This window comes from Fukomys damarensis, unplaced genomic scaffold, assembly GCF_012274545.1.
Source record: "Fukomys damarensis isolate Sample0158 unplaced genomic scaffold, DMR_v1.0_HiC HiC_scaffold_22, whole genome shotgun sequence".
NCBI classification, from domain to species: Eukaryota; Metazoa; Chordata; class Mammalia; order Rodentia; family Bathyergidae; genus Fukomys; species Fukomys damarensis.
The window spans coordinates 24960146-24977959 of NW_022900934.1; the positions used below are offsets into that span (position 1 = coordinate 24960146).

The 17814-nt window shown below is 51.5% G+C and overlaps 1 protein-coding gene across 2 annotated transcripts in view; it reads left to right on the forward strand.

Annotated features, from left to right (window-relative positions):
- Necab3 (N-terminal EF-hand calcium binding protein 3) overlaps positions 1-6451 on the forward strand; it is a 16206-nt gene extending 9755 nt beyond the window's left edge. The window contains exons 6-13 of one of the 2 annotated variants that reach the window (XM_033767025.1): positions 2782-2954; positions 3199-3317; positions 3465-3544; positions 3648-3701; positions 4122-4234; positions 4361-4447; positions 5463-5554; positions 5631-6451. In XM_033767025.1, coding sequence (XP_033622916.1) covers positions 2782-2954; positions 3199-3317; positions 3465-3544; positions 3648-3701; positions 4122-4234; positions 4361-4447; positions 5463-5554; positions 5631-5659 — 747 coding nt within the window. In that variant the 3' untranslated portion in view covers positions 5660-6451. The remainder of the gene's footprint in view (positions 1-2781; positions 2955-3198; positions 3318-3464; positions 3545-3647; positions 3702-4121; positions 4235-4360; positions 4448-5462; positions 5555-5630) is intronic. The other variant, XM_010628389.2, reaches the window with a different exon arrangement.
- The last annotated feature ends 11363 nt before the right edge of the window (positions 6452-17814 follow it).

Here is a 17814-nt window from a genome sequence, read left to right on the forward strand (position 1 = left end):
GCCGCTGGGGCCGCGAGCCCGGACCCGCCGCCGCCGCAGTCCGCTGCTGCCGCTTGTTCAGAGGGAAAAGCAGCACGATCTTGGCCTGGGGTGGGCGGAACTTGAGGGAAAGAGCGCCCTTGTGGCCCAGCCAGAACCCGGGACCTCCCCGCCTTCCTCCCAGGGACCCTTATCGTCCCCAGAGCTCTCCCCGTGTTCCTGGGACTCTGGCCGGCCTGCCGCGCGGTCTCACACTGTCACATCAGGCCCCAGGAAAGCACAGTCTTCTCTAGTTGAGGTCAGGGATCCTCCCCACCTGTGCTCACCCAGGTCCCCGCTCCCTTCTGGAAACCCTCTTCTACCCCAGGCTGACCTGTGATGGGATATCGCTGTCTACTGGGGAGGTGTGAGGGAAATCCCTGTGTCCATAGCCTCGCTGGTACCACGGAGGGCTGCGTCCCTATGCCTGACCTCCATGCACAGACCGGGCTGAGAGAATTGCCCTCTTGCCTCCCCTTCTGAACCCCCAGGTCTCCTGCACCTTCTGATTTCTGAATCCCTGCCTACCCTTCTGGGACCGTGACACAGACCTGTGTGGGCTCCTGGAACCCTCATTTCCAAGGGGAATCCTGTAACTCTTCTCATGTCCCTAGAACTGGTCTAGACTCCCAGCATCCCTACCTGTCCTTCTGTCCAGGACCCCCCATACCCTGCTTGTCCCTCCCAGCCCCTCGCCTCACTCACATTTGGCTTCTGCTTGAAGTGGCTGGGGAATTGTTTCCCCTGGCTCTTGTCCATGTCTGGTGGCCTTTCCTTGCTGGCCTGCTTGGGTGCTTTGGTCTTCTTGTGAGAAATGCTGTTACCCATGGCAGAGCCGGTCACCTGTAGGACCACAGCCCAGCCTACCTCCGCCCTGCTTTCTGGCTGAGGGCCCTGTCTCGGCCCTGTCTTGGAGATCACATTGTGACCTCATCAGCTCCAGGCTCTGAGCTCCTCCTCCCAGAACCCAGGGGACTCTTGGTTTCTTTCACTCTGTGACTTTTCCTGGCTTTGGTTTCTCAGCCAAACAACTCGGCTAATAATAATCATACAGGAAGCAATGGGTGTAAAAGACTGAGTGTGACTAGAAAAGAATTTTTGACTTGGGTTTGAATTCTGGCACTGTCACTAGCTGTGTGGACCCTGGCCAAATTAATCAACCTCTGTAAGCTTCAGTCTTATCTGCAAATGGGGTCAGTTATGGCTCCTGTAAATTATGAGGCCTAAGTGGAATTCTTTTGTGTGTGTGTGTTGGGTTTTTTCTTTTTTTTTTTTTTTTTCCTTTTTTTGAGAAAGAGTCTCACTCTGTATATTCCAGGCTGACCTTGAACTCACTAGGTAGTACAGGCTGGCCTCGAACTTGTGGCAATACTCCTGCCTCAGCCTCCTGAGTGCTGGAATTACAGGTGTGTATAATCACACCTGGCCTATTAAGTGAAATTCTTGGAACAGTGACTGGCACAAGGTAGGTGCTTTGCCAGCCAGGTTCTCTGGTGGCAATCAACAGAAACTGCTGTCATCTTGAGCAGAAAATGTACTGGAAGGATTCCATGCACACACAAATCACTGGTCTGAGAATGACAGAACCTAGTCTCCACTTTATCCCTGTCTCATCTTGTGCAGAGGGGATCCTGTATGCTCCAAGTGACACTCAAAGTTAAGGGAGAAAAGGCTTATTTAGCTCACAGTTTGTAGAGTTTTCCATAATCAGCTGGCTGCAGTGCAGGATGGCACATGGCAAAAGGACAATAGTTCATAGCAACAGAAGACAGCAAAAGCAACAAGGGGGTTTAACAGCCTTTTTGCCCCTTTATCTTACCCAGACTACTTAGGGTGGGCAGCACTCACACCCTCTCAGTGCCCTTGAGCCTAGCATTGCACCATGAATCAATTACACACTCTGGATTCATCCACCTCTAAAGCGATCCCATCTAAGGCTTCACGAGGCTTTGGGGGACAACTAGACACAAGCCATGATAGGGAGTGTACCTCGGCTGTAGAGAGAGTGCTTGCCTAGGACGTGTGGTGCCCTGGGTGGAATCCTCAGCACCAACAACAACCATGACAGTTTCTATATGGAGAGCTCGTGTGCCAGGTGCTGGGTGGAATCCTACATAGGAATTAGCTGAGGAGACCTTCCAACAGCTGAGAAAACGAGCACAGGAGGGGAAGAGAGTTGAGACAGGCAGCTCAGGGCCTGGTACATAGTCAGCCTCCCCTGCAGGATGGGGGTGGTGTGTGGACAGCAAATTGATGCTCATGTGTCTGTACCTCTTAGCAAAGGCACACAGCTGATGCTGTTGGATGGATGGATAGATAGATGGATGCATATGTAGATCGTGAGTTTGGGGCCCTCTGGTAGGGACAGGGCCATATCACACCATTATTTTGCACGTGTTAAAATTGACCTTTGAACATCCTCTAACCACCACCCTACTGTGCCTGGAGGCCTCACTGGCTGTAGTGAAGCTGAAGATGGTCGCCCCAGCAGGGAAGAAAATCTGAGGTCCAAAAATGCCACGCCAGCTGGCAGATGCTCCCTGTGGGTTGGCCTCACACCTCCAGGAAGAGACACTGGGCCTTGCCAAGGAGGCTGTAAGCGCCCCTTGCCCACCAGAGTGCAGAGTCCTCCTGCTGCACCAAGTCTGCATTGCTGCCTTAACTGTTGCTCTGATGGGCAAGAGGTAGCTGACCAGGGAGGCAGCTCCCTGCTCTGAAATGTGCTCAGTGCTGGGAGATGCCGACTCGGCCCTCTGCCCCTAGGAGTATGAGCAGGCCTCCAAAGTGGACCAGTTTGTGACACGCTTCCTGCTGCGCGAGACAGCCAACCAGCTCCAGGCTCTGCAGAACTCTCTGGAGGGGGCATCAGACACGCTGGAGGCACAGGCCTGTGGCCCGCCGTATACCAGGGCCTTGCCCGCCTGTGGGTCCAGAGCGTGAGTGCCCGTTGTCCCCGCACTCCACCTCCTTCTGTGTCATCACATTCTGTAGTTCTAGCACCCTGGAGCCCGCACTGGGCAGTGAGGCCGTGAGCAGGTGAGAAGAGGAGGCTGGTGCAGGGTGGGGTCAGGAAATCCCAGAGGCCTGTCTTGCCCCATCCCGGCCTGGTTCTGTCCTGCGACCCCAGTCCTTGGCCCTGTGGGTCGGGGGGGCCGTGGGCTGACCCTGTACTTCCCCTAGGTCGGATGAAGAGAGTGTGGGAGTACAGAGCAGGCCCCGCAGCAGCCGGCGGGCAGGACGCAGGGCCCTGAGGAGCGCCAGCTGGTCGCCCTCCTGGTCTCCTGGCTCTTCTCACACAGGTGTGCCTGAGGCAGAGTGGGAGGCCTGGCTGAAGAGGGTCCTCCTGTGCCCCCGGTGCCTGGTCCTTCTTCGTGTCCTAGTTTTTCCTGGGTTCTCCCAGCCTCAGGGGCCCATGGCTGACCCCCCTCCCTGAAATCTATCCCTAGGGCAGAGCTCAGAAGCGGAGATACAGTGGCGGCTTCAGGTCAACCGTCTTCAGGAGCTCATAGACCAGCTTGAGTGCAAGGTGGGAGGCTGTGTGCCCACCGCCCCTTGGGGAGGACCTCCCTGGCATCAGCTCGAGTCAGGCACATACTGGGGGCTTGGCCTACATTCTGTGTCCTTCACAGGCCCCCCGGCTGGAGCCTCTGCATGAAGAGGACCTTGCAAAGGGTCCTGATTCGGTGAGCCCAGGGAGGGACAGGCTGCTGGGTGTGAGGCCCTGTGTGCTCAGCAAGGCGAGGGGCTTACAGAGCTAGCAGTGTACATCTGACCCTCCTGAGGTCCGGCACACAGGGTCTGGTTCGGGTCTCTGTGACCCTGTAGAAATTATGGCCCCCTGAGGGTGTCAGTTCCTACATCAGCATATCTGAAACCTAGGTCTTGGGCAGTGGATGAAGGCTGGAGTTGACAGTGAGAAGTGGTGTGACATATTGCAGAAGAGACAAAGGCTGAATTAAGACCGTGACCTTGGAAGAAGGCTTCGAAGACGCTGGGGGCTCGTTAGTGGCAGGGGCTGACCACAGGGAGGGCCAGTGTCAGGAAGGGTGGAGTCGCCTCCCGTGCCTGCCCCACCCCAGCTGACTGGCTGCCCCTCTCGCCAGCACATCCTTGTGGCCCAGCGGCAGGTGCAGGTGGCAGAAGACGCCCTGCAGGACTTCCATCAAGCCCTGTGCTGCTACATGGACTTGACAGGGGCCCAGAGTCATTGTCTGCAGTGAGTCCGGCTGTTGGTGGGGTGGCAGAGGCAGGGAGAGGGAGCAGAGAAGGGTGCTGGGCAGAGTGTCCGTGAGACTGGCTAGTGGGCAGCAGTGGTGGCAGCTCTGGCCTGGCCATCTTTTTGGCCCCACAGTGTGTCTGCCCACAAGATGCTGGACAACACCTCCTACAACCTGTACGAGTTCTGGCAGGATGAAGCCTCCTGGAGAAGGTACGAGTGGTGGTCCACCAGCTGACGTGAGTATGGGCCCTGGAGTAGGTCAGACCTGGCTCAAGTCCTGCTCTCCCACCTACCAGCTGTGTGACCTCAGATGAGCTACCTAACCTGTCAGAACCTCAGTGTCCTGTTTTCCACAGTGGGAGTAATAACAGCTAACCTCTCACAGATGGTCTGAATGAGATGATGTATAAAAAAAACTGAGTACAAGCCAGGCATGGTGGTGTGTGTGCCTCTAATCCAGCACTCTGGGAAGCTGAGGCAGGATTGAAGTTTCATTCCAGCCTGGGCAGTTTAGCAATTTAGTAAGACCCTGTCTCAAAATTTAAAAAAAAAAAAAAAAAATGGCTGGGGATTTAGCTCAGTGGCACTGTGCCTGCCTTGCAAACGCAAGGTCCTGAGTTCAATCCCTGGTACAAAAAATAAATTAATTAATTAATAAATAGAAAGGACTGGGAATGGAGCTCAGTGTGAACGCTTGATCTCCATATTGCAAAATAAAGATGAGACAAACAAAGTATCTTGAATATAGTGCCTGGTATACAGTAGGCATCAAATGAGTCTGCCACACCCTATACCAGATGCTTTGTGTGAGACCTCACTCAGTCCGCACAAGAGCCCAGTAAAGTAGAGTTTGTCCCCATATCACATAGGGGAAAACTGACTGCTGGGCATGGTGGTACACGCCTGTAATCCCAGCACTTGGGAGGCTGAGGCAGGAGGTTTGCCACGAGTTCGAGGCCAGCCTGGGCTACGTAGTGAGTTGAAACCCACCCTGAGCTACAAATCGAGACCTGGCTCAAAAAACGGAAGGAAGGAAGGAAGGAAGGAAGAAAGAAAGGAAAGAAAGAAAGAAGAGAGAAAGAAAGAAAAGAAAACAGAGGCTCAGAGCCAGCACGGAGAAGGCCTGAGGATCAGGCCGGAGGCGGGTGGGGGTGACCCAAGAGCATGGCCCAGATCTGGTAGCAGGCAGCTGCAGCCTGGTCCCATCTGGCCTCGCCCTCCCTAGGCACCATCACGCGCCCTGCAGCAAGGCTTTCCAGCGCATCCTCATTGACCACCTTCGGGCCCCGGACATCCTCACCACTGTGTTCTTCCCAGGTGTGCTGCAGCCCTTGGGGCAGGAGGGTGGGGTGGGGCCCCTGATGGCTCCTGACCCCCAACCTCTGACCCACAGCCTCCTGGTGGATCATGAATAACAACTGAGCCTGAGCTGCTTACACCAAGGACCGGGAAAGCCCTGCCTGTCTCTGCACCGGTCACCTCAGCACCAAGACCAAGAACCCTGCCTCCTCCTAGACCTGGGCCTGCCAGCTGGGGGAGGGCTCAGCCCAGGGATCAGGGACCAGGCTGCTTATTTATTTATTATCAGTACATTTTATTGTTTGTAGCTTCAGCCTCCCAGGCATCTAGTTTTCCACCTGGCTCAGGAGGCGAGGACTTGTCTCCTCTGCCCCTTTCTTGCTGTGTGACTGAGCAGGTCCCTTCCCTCTCTGGTTGGCCAGCAGTGTCCTGCTTTCTTCCTGCTGTTTGGGGGCCAGCTTTCTTCTTTTCCCCAACCAGTGGCAGAACCAGGGCTGATGCTCAGGAACCCTCAACCCCACAAACCTCACCCCTGAGACTGGGCCGGATCAGTCTGCCGTGTGGGGTAAGGACCTGGGTGTCCCCATCACCCTTCTGGGCCCACTTGACTCTTCCAGCACCCACATTTCACCAGGGATCTCTGGAGGATCCTAGGTTGGTTTGGACGTCATTTGCATGCTTATATCCCAACCATTCTCAGGGCACTATGGGAAGCCCCAAGGTGACTTTGCCAAGTAGCAATAGTTAGGTTACCTGCTGCCCCCAGAGTCCGCTGAACCCTAGCCTGAGACCCCAGTACAGAGGCAATAAAGGCAGTGATCACCTTTGGTGTCCTCTCTTTCCCTTGGTGAGGCCAGGCCATGGGCTCTGTGTCTCCCTAACCAGAACAGGCTGGAAGCCTGTGTTTAAAATCAGCCGGTTCTATCTCCAGCTCCCACATCTGTGTGATTCCTTCGTCTTGGTGTTCCTCCGTTCAGGGTCCCGCACCCTCATAGACCCTGGTTTTGGGGTTCTGCCTGGGAAAGGGGATGACATGGTCTGAAATCTGCTGGGGGTTCTGGCTTCACCCCACACACAGCCTTCTCGGGGTCTCAGAGAGCTTAGATGGATTCCTGTGGGGAGACCTGTTCCCCTGCCAGGTTGGACTTGTTACCACCACTGCCACCTGACAGCAGAGCCAGGAGAATAATGCCACAGGGTGCCCTCCTGGGTAAGAGGCTTGTAAGAGGCCAACAGGGACCCCTAAAGTGGTTTTCTGGAAGGGGAAGACACGTGCCACCTTGAGAACACAGGGCAGCATCTGGTCTGGTCTGAGAGACTGGGGTCAGGAGTCTCCCAGGCTGAGGCTGGGGTGAGGGGAATGAGCTGGGGACAGCTGGGAAGCTGGGCCCTGAGAAGACGCTTCATCCTGAGGAAGCCACAGCAGGCCTTAAGTCAGGGCTGACTGGCTGGTGACATTTCCTCAGGGTTCTTGATCCCCCTGGGGGTCAGCTGAGACCTGACCAGAAAGGCAGTCCAGAGCACTGGTGCCGGAGGGTGTGCAGGCCGGGCCTCCGGGCGGGGTCTTCCCTGCGTACGGTGTCTCTGCTGTGACTCTGCCCAGCTTGGCTGCTCAGGCAGGAGACCAGAGTAGGGGTCCCTCCTTAGCCTGCTCTGTGCCAGGCGGCCCCCTTCACTGCCCAGACCCCTGGCAGCTCCCGGACTGTGCTACCATCATCTGTGCCATGTGGGGCTTGAGCTGGCTTGAAGTTTGGACCCCAGGCTTCTGGTTCATTGCGGGAAATAATTCTGTGATCTGTTCTGTTACAATTCCATGAAACAGGAACAAAAACACGCTAAAGCTAAAAAACTAGGACTGGGGTGTAGCTCGGTGGTACAGTACATGCTGAGCATGCAGGAGGCCCTGGGTTCCATACCCAGCACTGCAAGACAAAACAGACTTCCCACTGCCATCTTTAAACCAAGAGGCGGTGAGCCCTCCAGCAGCCCAGGCACCTCGCTGCACAGTGTTAACTATATTTATGGCATTTTAAGATGGGGTCTCACTATGTAGTCTGGCTGGCCTCACACTCACAGTGATCCTCCTGCCTCAGCCTCCCCGGTGCCAGGGTTATAGCTTGAGCCACCACTCCTGGCTAACACTTTATTTTAATAAGCTGCTGTGTCCCTTCCTCCCTTGCTGAAGGCTTGGGCTGCTGGGACAGATGGAGGAACGAACATTCATCCTGCAAGGTCAGGGGAGGCCTCTGGGGATGGTCATTTGGTTTCAGCCGTGAGTGCTGAGAGGCCTGGAGAGGCGTGTGGGCAGGAAGAGTGCAGCCCACGGGGGTGCAGAAGGGAACCTGGGGTGTAGGGCGCCCAGCGGGGCAGCATCTAGGGAGTGTGGGGTGGACACAGATGGGAAGCTGGAGTCACAGCCGCAGGAGGACTTGTTTGAGCCAGGCTGGGGCAGTAGGGACATGGTCCGTAACGAGGCCCCTCGTCGCGAGCCCATGCTCGCCTCCATCTTCGTCTCCTGTCACTGTCCTGTGCGTGCACACCCCTCAGGTAGCTCAGTAAGCTACCAGCTTCATTCTGCCCTTGGCCAAGGGCCATATCCTGTAAAGCAGCGGCAGGGAGAGGGGCTCTCAAAACAGTGCCACCTCTACTCAGGACCTTGTGCTTGCAAGGCAGGCACTGAACTAAGTCCCTAGCTTGACACCACCACTTTCTTCGGCGTCAAGTTTGGCTTTGGCTGTGCTAGAGGTGGAACCCAGGGCTTTGTGCATGCTGGGAGGAGATCTACAACTGAGCTACAGCCGGCATCCAAGCTTGACTTTGCTTCAGTATTAGGAATCGCTTGTCAGGCTGAACTCCACTGCTGAGCTGCATCCCCTGCCCTTCAACCCTGCTTTCCTGTCCTGGTATTCAAGGTCTTAGCAATGTGGCACCTCTCTCAGTTTGTAGAGTCTCCTCTCAGTCAGTCCTGGGCTGAGCTGGGCCAACTACAGCCTCAGTCACCACCTTCTGGGCCTGTCACCTCTGGGCAACTCTGCAGCACCTTCAGCAGCCTCTGGGCCCCGGCTTTGTGGCAGGTGCTGGGTTGGTGAATCATCCTGAGCTGATGTTAGCAGCCAGGTCAGCATAGGTAGAGTTCCAAAGCTGGAGCTGCCACCCCCACCCTGCACCTGCCTCTCTACCCTCCTCACACCTGTGCCCATGACTCACCTGCACATGGCCAGACTTGTTCTGGGGATTGGCCCAGTGCTAGGCCGCATACTCGTGGCAGCTTAGATACTGGTCATTGCCCTGCTGCTGAGAGAGCTACACACCAAGCCTTCAAGGGCCTCTACCAGGCTGAAATGAAGGGCTCCGTGCAAGGTTCAGGGGGTAAATATAAACCTTCAAGGAGTCACAGATTGGCCGGAAGAGGAACAGGGCTTGAGGGCAACCTTATTTATAGAGGCTTCTGACACCCATGTTCACATTTAACCTTCACAACAGCCCAGGGCACAGGCACTGCCAGTGGCCCCAAGTTACAGAATTGCAGAGAGTAAGTGCATTGCCTGCTCACACAGTGGGGGCCTCCTCGCAACCAGCAGCTACTCTCCGCCAAAAGTGAAAAACGTTGAGTGGCTCCTCTGGTACTGGAAGCGCAGGGGCCACTATGACAGGAGCGAGTGAGGTCAGGCCTTGGATCCTGTGGGAGGCTACTGTGCCCTAGAGGGTGGGAGAGCTTGGAAGGTGGGGGGCAGGGAAACACCTGATCATTTCTGGAACTCTGTAGGAGGTACCCTGAGAATATTATCAGAAAGATGGTCTCAGAAAAGGCTTTTGCACAAAGGAAGGCAAAAGTAGCTGCATAGGAATCTTAGATGAAAACAGCAAGTCCATCTCTGTCCACCAGGCGGCGCCCGGCTAGGCAATGAAGTCTGTGAGGCATGAAGGGCTATGGGGTGGGGTAGCGGGCGCGTATGAAATACCAGAAGACCGAAACAAACACATATGGGCAAGGTGAGTTCAGATCACTGCATCTGCTCATCCTGAGAAGCTATCCCAGGCCAGTTATTTCCCTAAATTTATATTGAGAAACCCCAGTCATTTGGCTCTTTAAGCCATCTTTGGTAGACTATGGAAGGGTTCTCTCCCTCTAATTGACCATTTCCATCTTTGTATGACAGAGTCATTTGATAAGGTGTCACTAACCTTTTCAGATGCATCCCATTTGCTTTTGTGTGTTTGTGTGTGTGTGTGTGTGTGTGTGGTTCCAGGGATCGAACTCGGGACCTTGAGCTTGCAAAGCAGGTGGCAGAACCACTGAGCTAAATCCCGGCTCCTCGAATTTGCTTTTTAATAATAATACTGAGTAATGTCAATTCACAAATTATTCTCTATGAGATGGTGGCTATGTATTACAGACTGGCCTTGCATTTGATATATGATTCCACTTGACCTTGTGATCCTCCTATTTTCAAATCTAGTCACTTTGTCTTGTTAATTTTTTTTGGGGGGGGTAGCATCTTGTTTAGAAGTTTCTTATTAGCTGGGCGGGGTGGCGCATGCCTGTAATCCCAGCACTCGGGAGGCTGAGGCAGGAGGATCGCTGTGAGTTTGAGACCAGCCTGGTCTGCATAGTGAGTTCCAGGACAGTCTCAACTACATAGTGAGGCCCTGTCTCAAAAGAAAAACACAACAAAAACAAGTTTCTAATGATTATAGTCTCCATCTGATAACTCCAATACTTGAAGTCCTGGGATCTAAATAAAACTGTAATCCCCACTCGGGAGGCTGAGGCAGGAGGATCGCTGTGAGTTTGAGACCAGCCTGGTCTGCATAGTGAGTTCCAGGACAGTCTCAACTGCATAGTGAGGCCCTGTCTCAAAAGAAAAACACAACAAAAACAAGTTTCTAATGATTATAGTCTCCATCTGATAACTCCAATACTTGAAGTCCTGGGATCTAAATAAATCATTGCTTCTGCTAACTCTTGCTTATTGACTAATTTCCTTGGACGGTCAGTAATTTTTCTCAACAGTTTATAATAGGGTTGAAATGTACTAGTATAGACTCCTGAAGGTCCTTAAGGACAATTTTCTTCTGAAGGCTTGCATTTCTCAGTCAGACACCAGGAGGTACAAGCCTAGAATCATCTTGATTTCTCAGCCTGAGTTCTCTGACCTCTGAAGTGTTGAAAACCCGAAGCCCAGGCCCAGGAGAGAGCAGACCTAAGATTAGACGCTGGTGAGGTTCTCCTATTTACTCCCACACAAGGGCAGGGCAGAGATGTCTTCAGCTTGGCTCCATTGCCAAAGGCACCCACCACCCCCGCTTCAGGGAGCCAGAAGCCAGGAACCAGGGCTCAGAGCCCTTTCACATTCCTCTGTCTGTCCCCAGGAAGCCCATCTCTCAAACTGAGTCCTGTTTTTACCCCAAGCAGCAAAAAAAATTTTTTTTTTTTCGGTACCGGGAATTGAACTCAGGGCATTGTGCTGGCCAGGCAGGTGCTGCACCACTGAGCTACACCTAACCCAGATTTCTTTGTATCCAACTATCTCTGTGGTTTGAGCTTATTATTTATGGCCATTAAGGATTCTTGTGTTTTCTCTTCTGTGATCTCAGTAATGCAGTTAAAAAGTACATTCACTGTCATTTATCCGGAATCTAAGTGTTTTGAAGTAACTGTCTACCATTTTCATGGCAAATTACCTTATACCAACAAAGCTCTTATGCTAAGACAGCAGTTCCACCACTGGGCTCCTGTCACTGCTCTTGGGGTACGATGCAGCCTGGAATGGCCAGTGGCTGCACTAAGGGTTACACAGCCAAGTCCCCAGTTTGTCTGTGGGAAACAAGGCCACCAGCCAGCCCTTCTCCCCACCCCACATCTGGTAACCAACCTGAAGTTTGCGTTCTGGAAGGCTTGGGAATCTGGGGGTAACAATGAGCCCCTTGGACAGGGCTGCTCTGAAAGGCGGGTTAAGGCAACAGGTGTGAGGCTGGAACCAGGGATTGGGATGTGAAGTCCAGCTCACCGGCTAGTTAAGCAGTCTGGCAGCCAAGGCTACACAGCACGCAGTCATGTCTGCACCAATTGCAGGGCTGCAGGGAGTATATACCATCTGTAGGGTGGAGGGGCACTGCAAGATGCTGGCTTCTAGTGAGAGCAAACGCTGAAAAATGCAAGAAATGCACACTAGTAGAAATTCCACTCGGGAAAATTATCTTAAGGAAACAAAGGACTCAGAAGATATTCACGTCAGTAAGTCAGACATGGAAGAAGTGGAAGCTGTCCAGTTCCCAATAGGAGAAGAAGTGTGAAGAACGTTATGGCTTCCGCTGCCTGCCCCACAAGTGCAAGGACCCAAGTTCGATCCCTGGTACCAAAAAAAAAAAAAAAAGAGAACATTATGTACTCAAATGTGGCAAATAAATGTAAAGGCAACAGTGAAATTACTTATGGCTTAACATCAGTGCAAAAAGGACAAATACTAAGAAGTCCAAGTATACTAACGAGAATTAAAATGTCATAAGGAAGCTGTGGGTGCGCATCTATAATCTCACCATTTGGGAGGCTGAGGCAGGAGGATTGCTTAGAGTTTGAGGCCAGTGTGGGTTACATAGTGAGTACAAGACCAGCTTGCACTACAAAGCCAGTCTCTCAGAAAACCAAAACCCAAACCAAGATAAACATCACCAAAAAAAAAAAAAAAAAAAAAAAAAAACACTTAAAGTCAGGCATGGTAGTGCATGCCTACAATCCCAGGTACTCAGAAATATGAGCTAGGATTGCAGGTTCCACACCAGCCTGGGTAATTTGGCAAGAACTTTATCTCAAAATAAAAAGGGTTGACAGTGCAGCTCAGTAGTAGTACACTTGCCTCGGGTTCCATCCCCAGCTCCTTTCCCTAATCACATGGCGATGGACAAAGAGCCTGGAGCATTTCAGATCTTGCTGGCACATGACTACCAGCTCGGTCCCCCTCCACTGCCTATGGCTACAGGCCCTGTAGGGCTCCAAGTAGGAGGCATCTCCTTGGCAGCCCATCTCCTGCTTTCAGGCTCCTGATGCTCTTTAGACCATAGCAGGAACAGTTGGAACCCTCTCCCCAAAAGACTTGGGAAACAGAGGAAGCAGACACAGAAGCCTGGTGGCAAGGTACTCACAGTGCACATACCACCTTCCCTCCCAGGCCCAGTCCAGCTTGAGTCAGAAAAGGAATATAGCCTTTTATTGACTACTTTAAGTAGAACAAACTAAATACATATATAATGGTTTTGGTTCATTTATACAGTACATTAAATAAGTTATGCACAGTTAAGTAACAAAAATTCCTATCAGAGTGAAATGATAAAGCACAGAAAAACCAGACTCTTAATGCATCCTGTAGGTGGTTTCACATTCATTATCCCCCTTTGAAAACCACACAAGGAGGCTGTTTTGTCTTCATTGACACTTGGTTTTCTTTTACAGTCTTTGTGGCCTCTCAGTAACTCTGAAAGCCACGTAAGTGGACTGAAGACCTCTTACCCAAACAGCCCTTTCAACCATTCACAGAACGCTTATTGCTGCTGCTTCTCTGCCGACTCCAAGGCAGGGACAGGGCTGCCCCAAGACACCAGCTGCAATGCCCTATTTGGTATAAGCATCAATGAAAGTATACACTGGGCAGCTGGAGGTCTGACCAGACCAGTTCTGCATGAGAAATGCCATCTTGGGGCTGTTGGAGGGGTAGGTGAGTTGTCAAGTCAGGCTTTCAGGCCTGCCAGCCCTCTCCTACCTTGTGATGGGAAGGTCACCTGCTCCATCGTCTTTGGAAGTGTGCATGTCAATGTCCAGGGGCAAGAGGCAGGTAGCCAACATTTTGGTTTCACAAGAACTACTCTCAAGAGTCGGAAGGGACCTGCTGAGCAGCTGGCCATGTACCCAGCCCAGCAAGGGCTTTTTGACAGCTGGTCATCTGGCCTATGCTGAAACAGCCAAAGTCCTTCAGTGTTTCTCAAATTTGGTTCAAATATGCCACCACTCAGTCCTCTGCAAAGAGCTAAAAACCATCTAAGGAAATTGGCTTGGACTCCTGATCAGGGAACCTGGACACCATGGTTCTAATCCGGCTCTGAAGAAAGGCTTCAAGTTGTATCTTATTTGGGATGATTTCTTTAATCTTCATCCTTTCTATAGTTTTGAGGACAAATGGCCATCTGGTCATTCTGTATGTTGTCTGTACAACTCACTAGCATATAGTTCCAATTGTGCTGCTGAACCTTCAAACACATTTGTAGCGCTGTCTTCCAGAACTACCTACATCCTTTAGCAAGCAGGTGACAAGGCTGGGAATCACTTCAAGTTTGGGACTGTACAAAATAAAATAGACTTGCCATTGGTGACAAACTCTTGGTGGCCAGCTGGACCAGATGGGCTAAGGAGCCCATACGGCAGAGGGGAGCAGCCAATGCCAAGTGCAGGACAGTGTTTGGCAAGTGTGTCGTTTCCGGATGCAGATCCACTGGCAAACATGACTCCACAATTCCCTAGGAAAGGTCCACCCAGCCTGTGTTTACCTGAGATCTGCTGGGGCTTCAGCCCTGGAGAGGCAGGGAATCTCAAAGGTCGTGTCTCATACCTTGCAAGGTGGACTGCCTGTTTCCAAGCAGGCGGCCTTGCAGTCCCGTCTTATCCCCAAAACCCCACCCACAAGGCATGGCATAGCCAAGCGGGGACCCAGAGCACAAAGGAAGATGGGACATTTTGTGGGGGGATAAGGTCTGTGTAGTTTAGGCCAGCCTCAAACTTGCTGTGATTCTCCTACCTCAGCCATGGCCTTGCAGTCCCGTCTTATCCCCAAAACCCCACCCACAAGGCATGGCATAGCCAAGTGGGGACCCAGAGCACAAAGGAAGATGGGAATACCCTGCCATCAGGACATTTTGTGGGGGGGATAAGGTCTGTGTAGTTTAGGCCAGCCTCAAACTTGCTGTGATTCTCCTACCTCAGCCTCTCACGTGCTAGGATTAGCAGATCATTGGGACATTTAAAAAGGGCTCCCACTTTGGCTACCTTCGGAGTTCTCTGCTTCCTATAGCCAGTCCTCAGTCAGCAGGACTACAAGGTCCCTCCACTCATCAGTGTCTGTCAGTGGGTGATGCTGAGCGCAGGTCTCATGATCCAGTCATGCTCTTTGCTTTGGGTTTCTAGGATAGTATCAAAGAGCCCGTGACTGACAGGCCACCCTTGTGCCACTGCCCCAGTACCTTTAAGAAAATGGGCTCTGGGCCAGGGATTTAGCTTGGTGGTGTGGCCGCCTGTCTCGCGAGCACAAGGACCTGAGTTTGATTCCGGTACCCAAAAAAAAAAAAAAAAAAAAAAACCCAAAAAAAACCCAAAAAACCAAAAAACCAAAAAAACACCAAAACCCCCAAATAAAATAAAATCAGATAATTGGTATTTTAAAAATAGAAAAAGAAAGCAGGCTCTGAGTAGCCTGATAATTCTGATGCTTTTGCTTTTAAATCCTAGTATATGTGAGAGTGTGAAGGCTTTGTATCTACTCCTAACCTTGTAGCTGGAGTGGTACCAGCAGAGACTAGACACTAAATGGGGGTGCTCCTCTTCCAGCTTCTCCAGCTGCCCAGCCTCACAGCTGCTGCTCCTCCTCCTGGCTGGGGAGTGAAGAGAATTTGGGAATCAAATCAGAAAAGATTTTTAATTCTGAAGAGAAAGCTCTGGACAGATACCCAAGTGACATGTGTGTGACCTCACCAGGAGTAGCAGTGAGAGGCCTGAGTCCAATTGCATGGACAGTACTCGGGCCTACAGGGGCCTCTGGGTAGCATTCAAGCAAAGCAGTCTAGAACAGCTTTTCAAACAAAATCCAGACCTAGAGTTCACAAAAGTAGGGCAGGTGCTGCACCCTAAATCTTTTTTTTTTGGTACCGGGGATCAAACTCGGGACCTTGCATTTGCAAGGCAGGTGGCAGCACCTCTGAGCTAAATCCCTGGCCCTGCATCCTAAATCTTAACTGAAGAAACCAGATTTGATCCCTGATAAGTACTTTGTTGGTTTTACCTCCTTATTCCAACCAATAAAAAACCTGAGCATCCTTGGCTGTTCTTGGGGCCAGTTAAGATTTAGAAAACCTGCTAAGATGTTCATTCTATTTACTGATGAAAAAAACAGCAAGCTGGGGACAGATCCAATGTCCCCCATAAGACACCTTCATTCTCAGAAGATACCTGTGTGTTATGGCCAAATGCTGTCTGGCCACTCACTGACTCCGTGCCTGCTAAAGGCAGGTTGCTCCCAGCTGCTGAGACTCTACACGGCAGGGAGTTGGGGAGGCCCAAATGTACCTGGGGACTAGAAAATAGAGAGTCTTAGGTGTTCCCTGGAAAAGTAACATGATTCTCTAGGCTTTCTCCGAGTCCCTTACCTTAGACAATGGAAATCTAAGTATTTTACAGGTGCCTTAGCTGGATGTAGTGGTATACTTCTGTAATCCCAGCACTGGGGAGAGGTTGAGACAGGATTGCCAAATGTTTGAGACCAGCCTGAACTGAAATAGTTGAGACCCCATCTCAAAAAAATAATAAAGATATCTTGTAATGAGTTGTCCCTCCCCTTTTGAGCAGTACTGAAGATTGAAGCTACAGCCTTCACACTGAGCTACATCCCCAGATGTTCTCCCAACTTTGAAATTCTGAGACAGGATCTCACTAGATCGCAGAATTGCCCAGCCTGGGCTCAAATTTGCAATCTTCCTCAGCATCTCAGAATGCTGGGATTAGGGTTACAGGCATGGACCACCATACCCTGCTCCAAGTTTCTTTGTAAAATTGAAAATCCTCGGTCAAGGTATATTGGTGACTTAAGTTTGAATAGATACACCGGTATGCAAGTACAGTGCCACCTGTGTTGATCCCATTCCTTTATGGAATTGAGAGCTTTTACTTTAGACTATCTGTACACTGAGGGTGGTGATCAGATCCTGGCTTTCACAGGCCCAGCAGGGGCAGAGCCATCAACTCACCCTAATTACCTTCACAGGGTAGGACCCTAGGTTCCCTAAATGGCAGGGATGTGTATGAGGCAGTGCCCAATACTCTGCAATGGTACAGGAAAATCACGTTTGGACAGCCAAGTAAGCAGCTAGAAAAATTCCTGGAAATGAGAAGAAAAATTTGATAGGCTTCTGCAAATGGTTCCCACACTTCAAATAACCTTTTTGATCTAATGGGGAAGGTTTCAGACAACCTAAGGGAGACTGTGTGCTTGATAATGAATTAATTCAGCAGGTATAAGGCTATGAAACCACAAGGTTTGAAGGATTCCTTCAGGTAGGTCCAGGGTTACTACTCAGATGAGACCAGGCCTTGACAAGTAGGGCAAGTCCCGCAGACACATTACAGCACATCAGTGGGACAACTGTAGCCTACGGGACCAAACAGGGCCGATGGGCAATTTCATGGTGATCCATACATTCATGGACTGAGAGATAGAAGAAAATAGAGCAAGATGACAGGGCAAACAGCCAAGCAGTGGCAGAGGGTTCTGCATATCCAAGTGATGATCCACTTAGTAATTGGATGCTAGTCTAGCCAACATGCTCAGAGAGAAAAGACTAACACAAAGGAGTCGCTTTCTCTCTTGGATCAATCCACGTGCTGGAAATCAATTTCTGCACAAGCAAAAATCAAGTGAGGGAGGGGACAAAAATGGGTTCCAAACTAAAGCAGCCAGTCGGGTTGGAAAATTTTGTCCAAAATGATGTGATGTATGGGGAAGATTTATTTATTTCTTTTTATTATCATGGTGTTTTTATTATTAAAGTGGTGGTTTCTTTCCTGTTGTTTCTGAGATCTTAACAGGTTGGAACAGCAGAGTTGAGAAGGGAGTCCTGAGTACTGCCTCTGCCGACCTAAGTCCCCAAGAGGCCAATCAGTGTCACCTGCTGAGGGTGGAAATGGGGCTCAGGGAGCTGTTCAGGGGGAAAAGGGACCTCTTCCTCAGTCTGCTGCCAGCCTCCAGACTTCTGTTGCAGGAGGACTGCATATGGGTGAGCTGCTGCCAGCCTGGCTGGGCCCATTGACAGTCTCCTGACTCACAAAGGCAGGGCGAGCTGGCGGTCTATACAGCAAAGGGCTGGCTTTGCCAGCTTCAATGGGAGAAAAACACCCCAGGAAAGCCATGGAGGAGACATCTCAGGCGGGCTGCCTGTGTGCAGAAAGCATGGCACACTAGTTCCACCAAGGACACAGATGGCAAGTTCCAGGGAGGTTGGCAGTGGCGGTGGCGGTGGCGGGG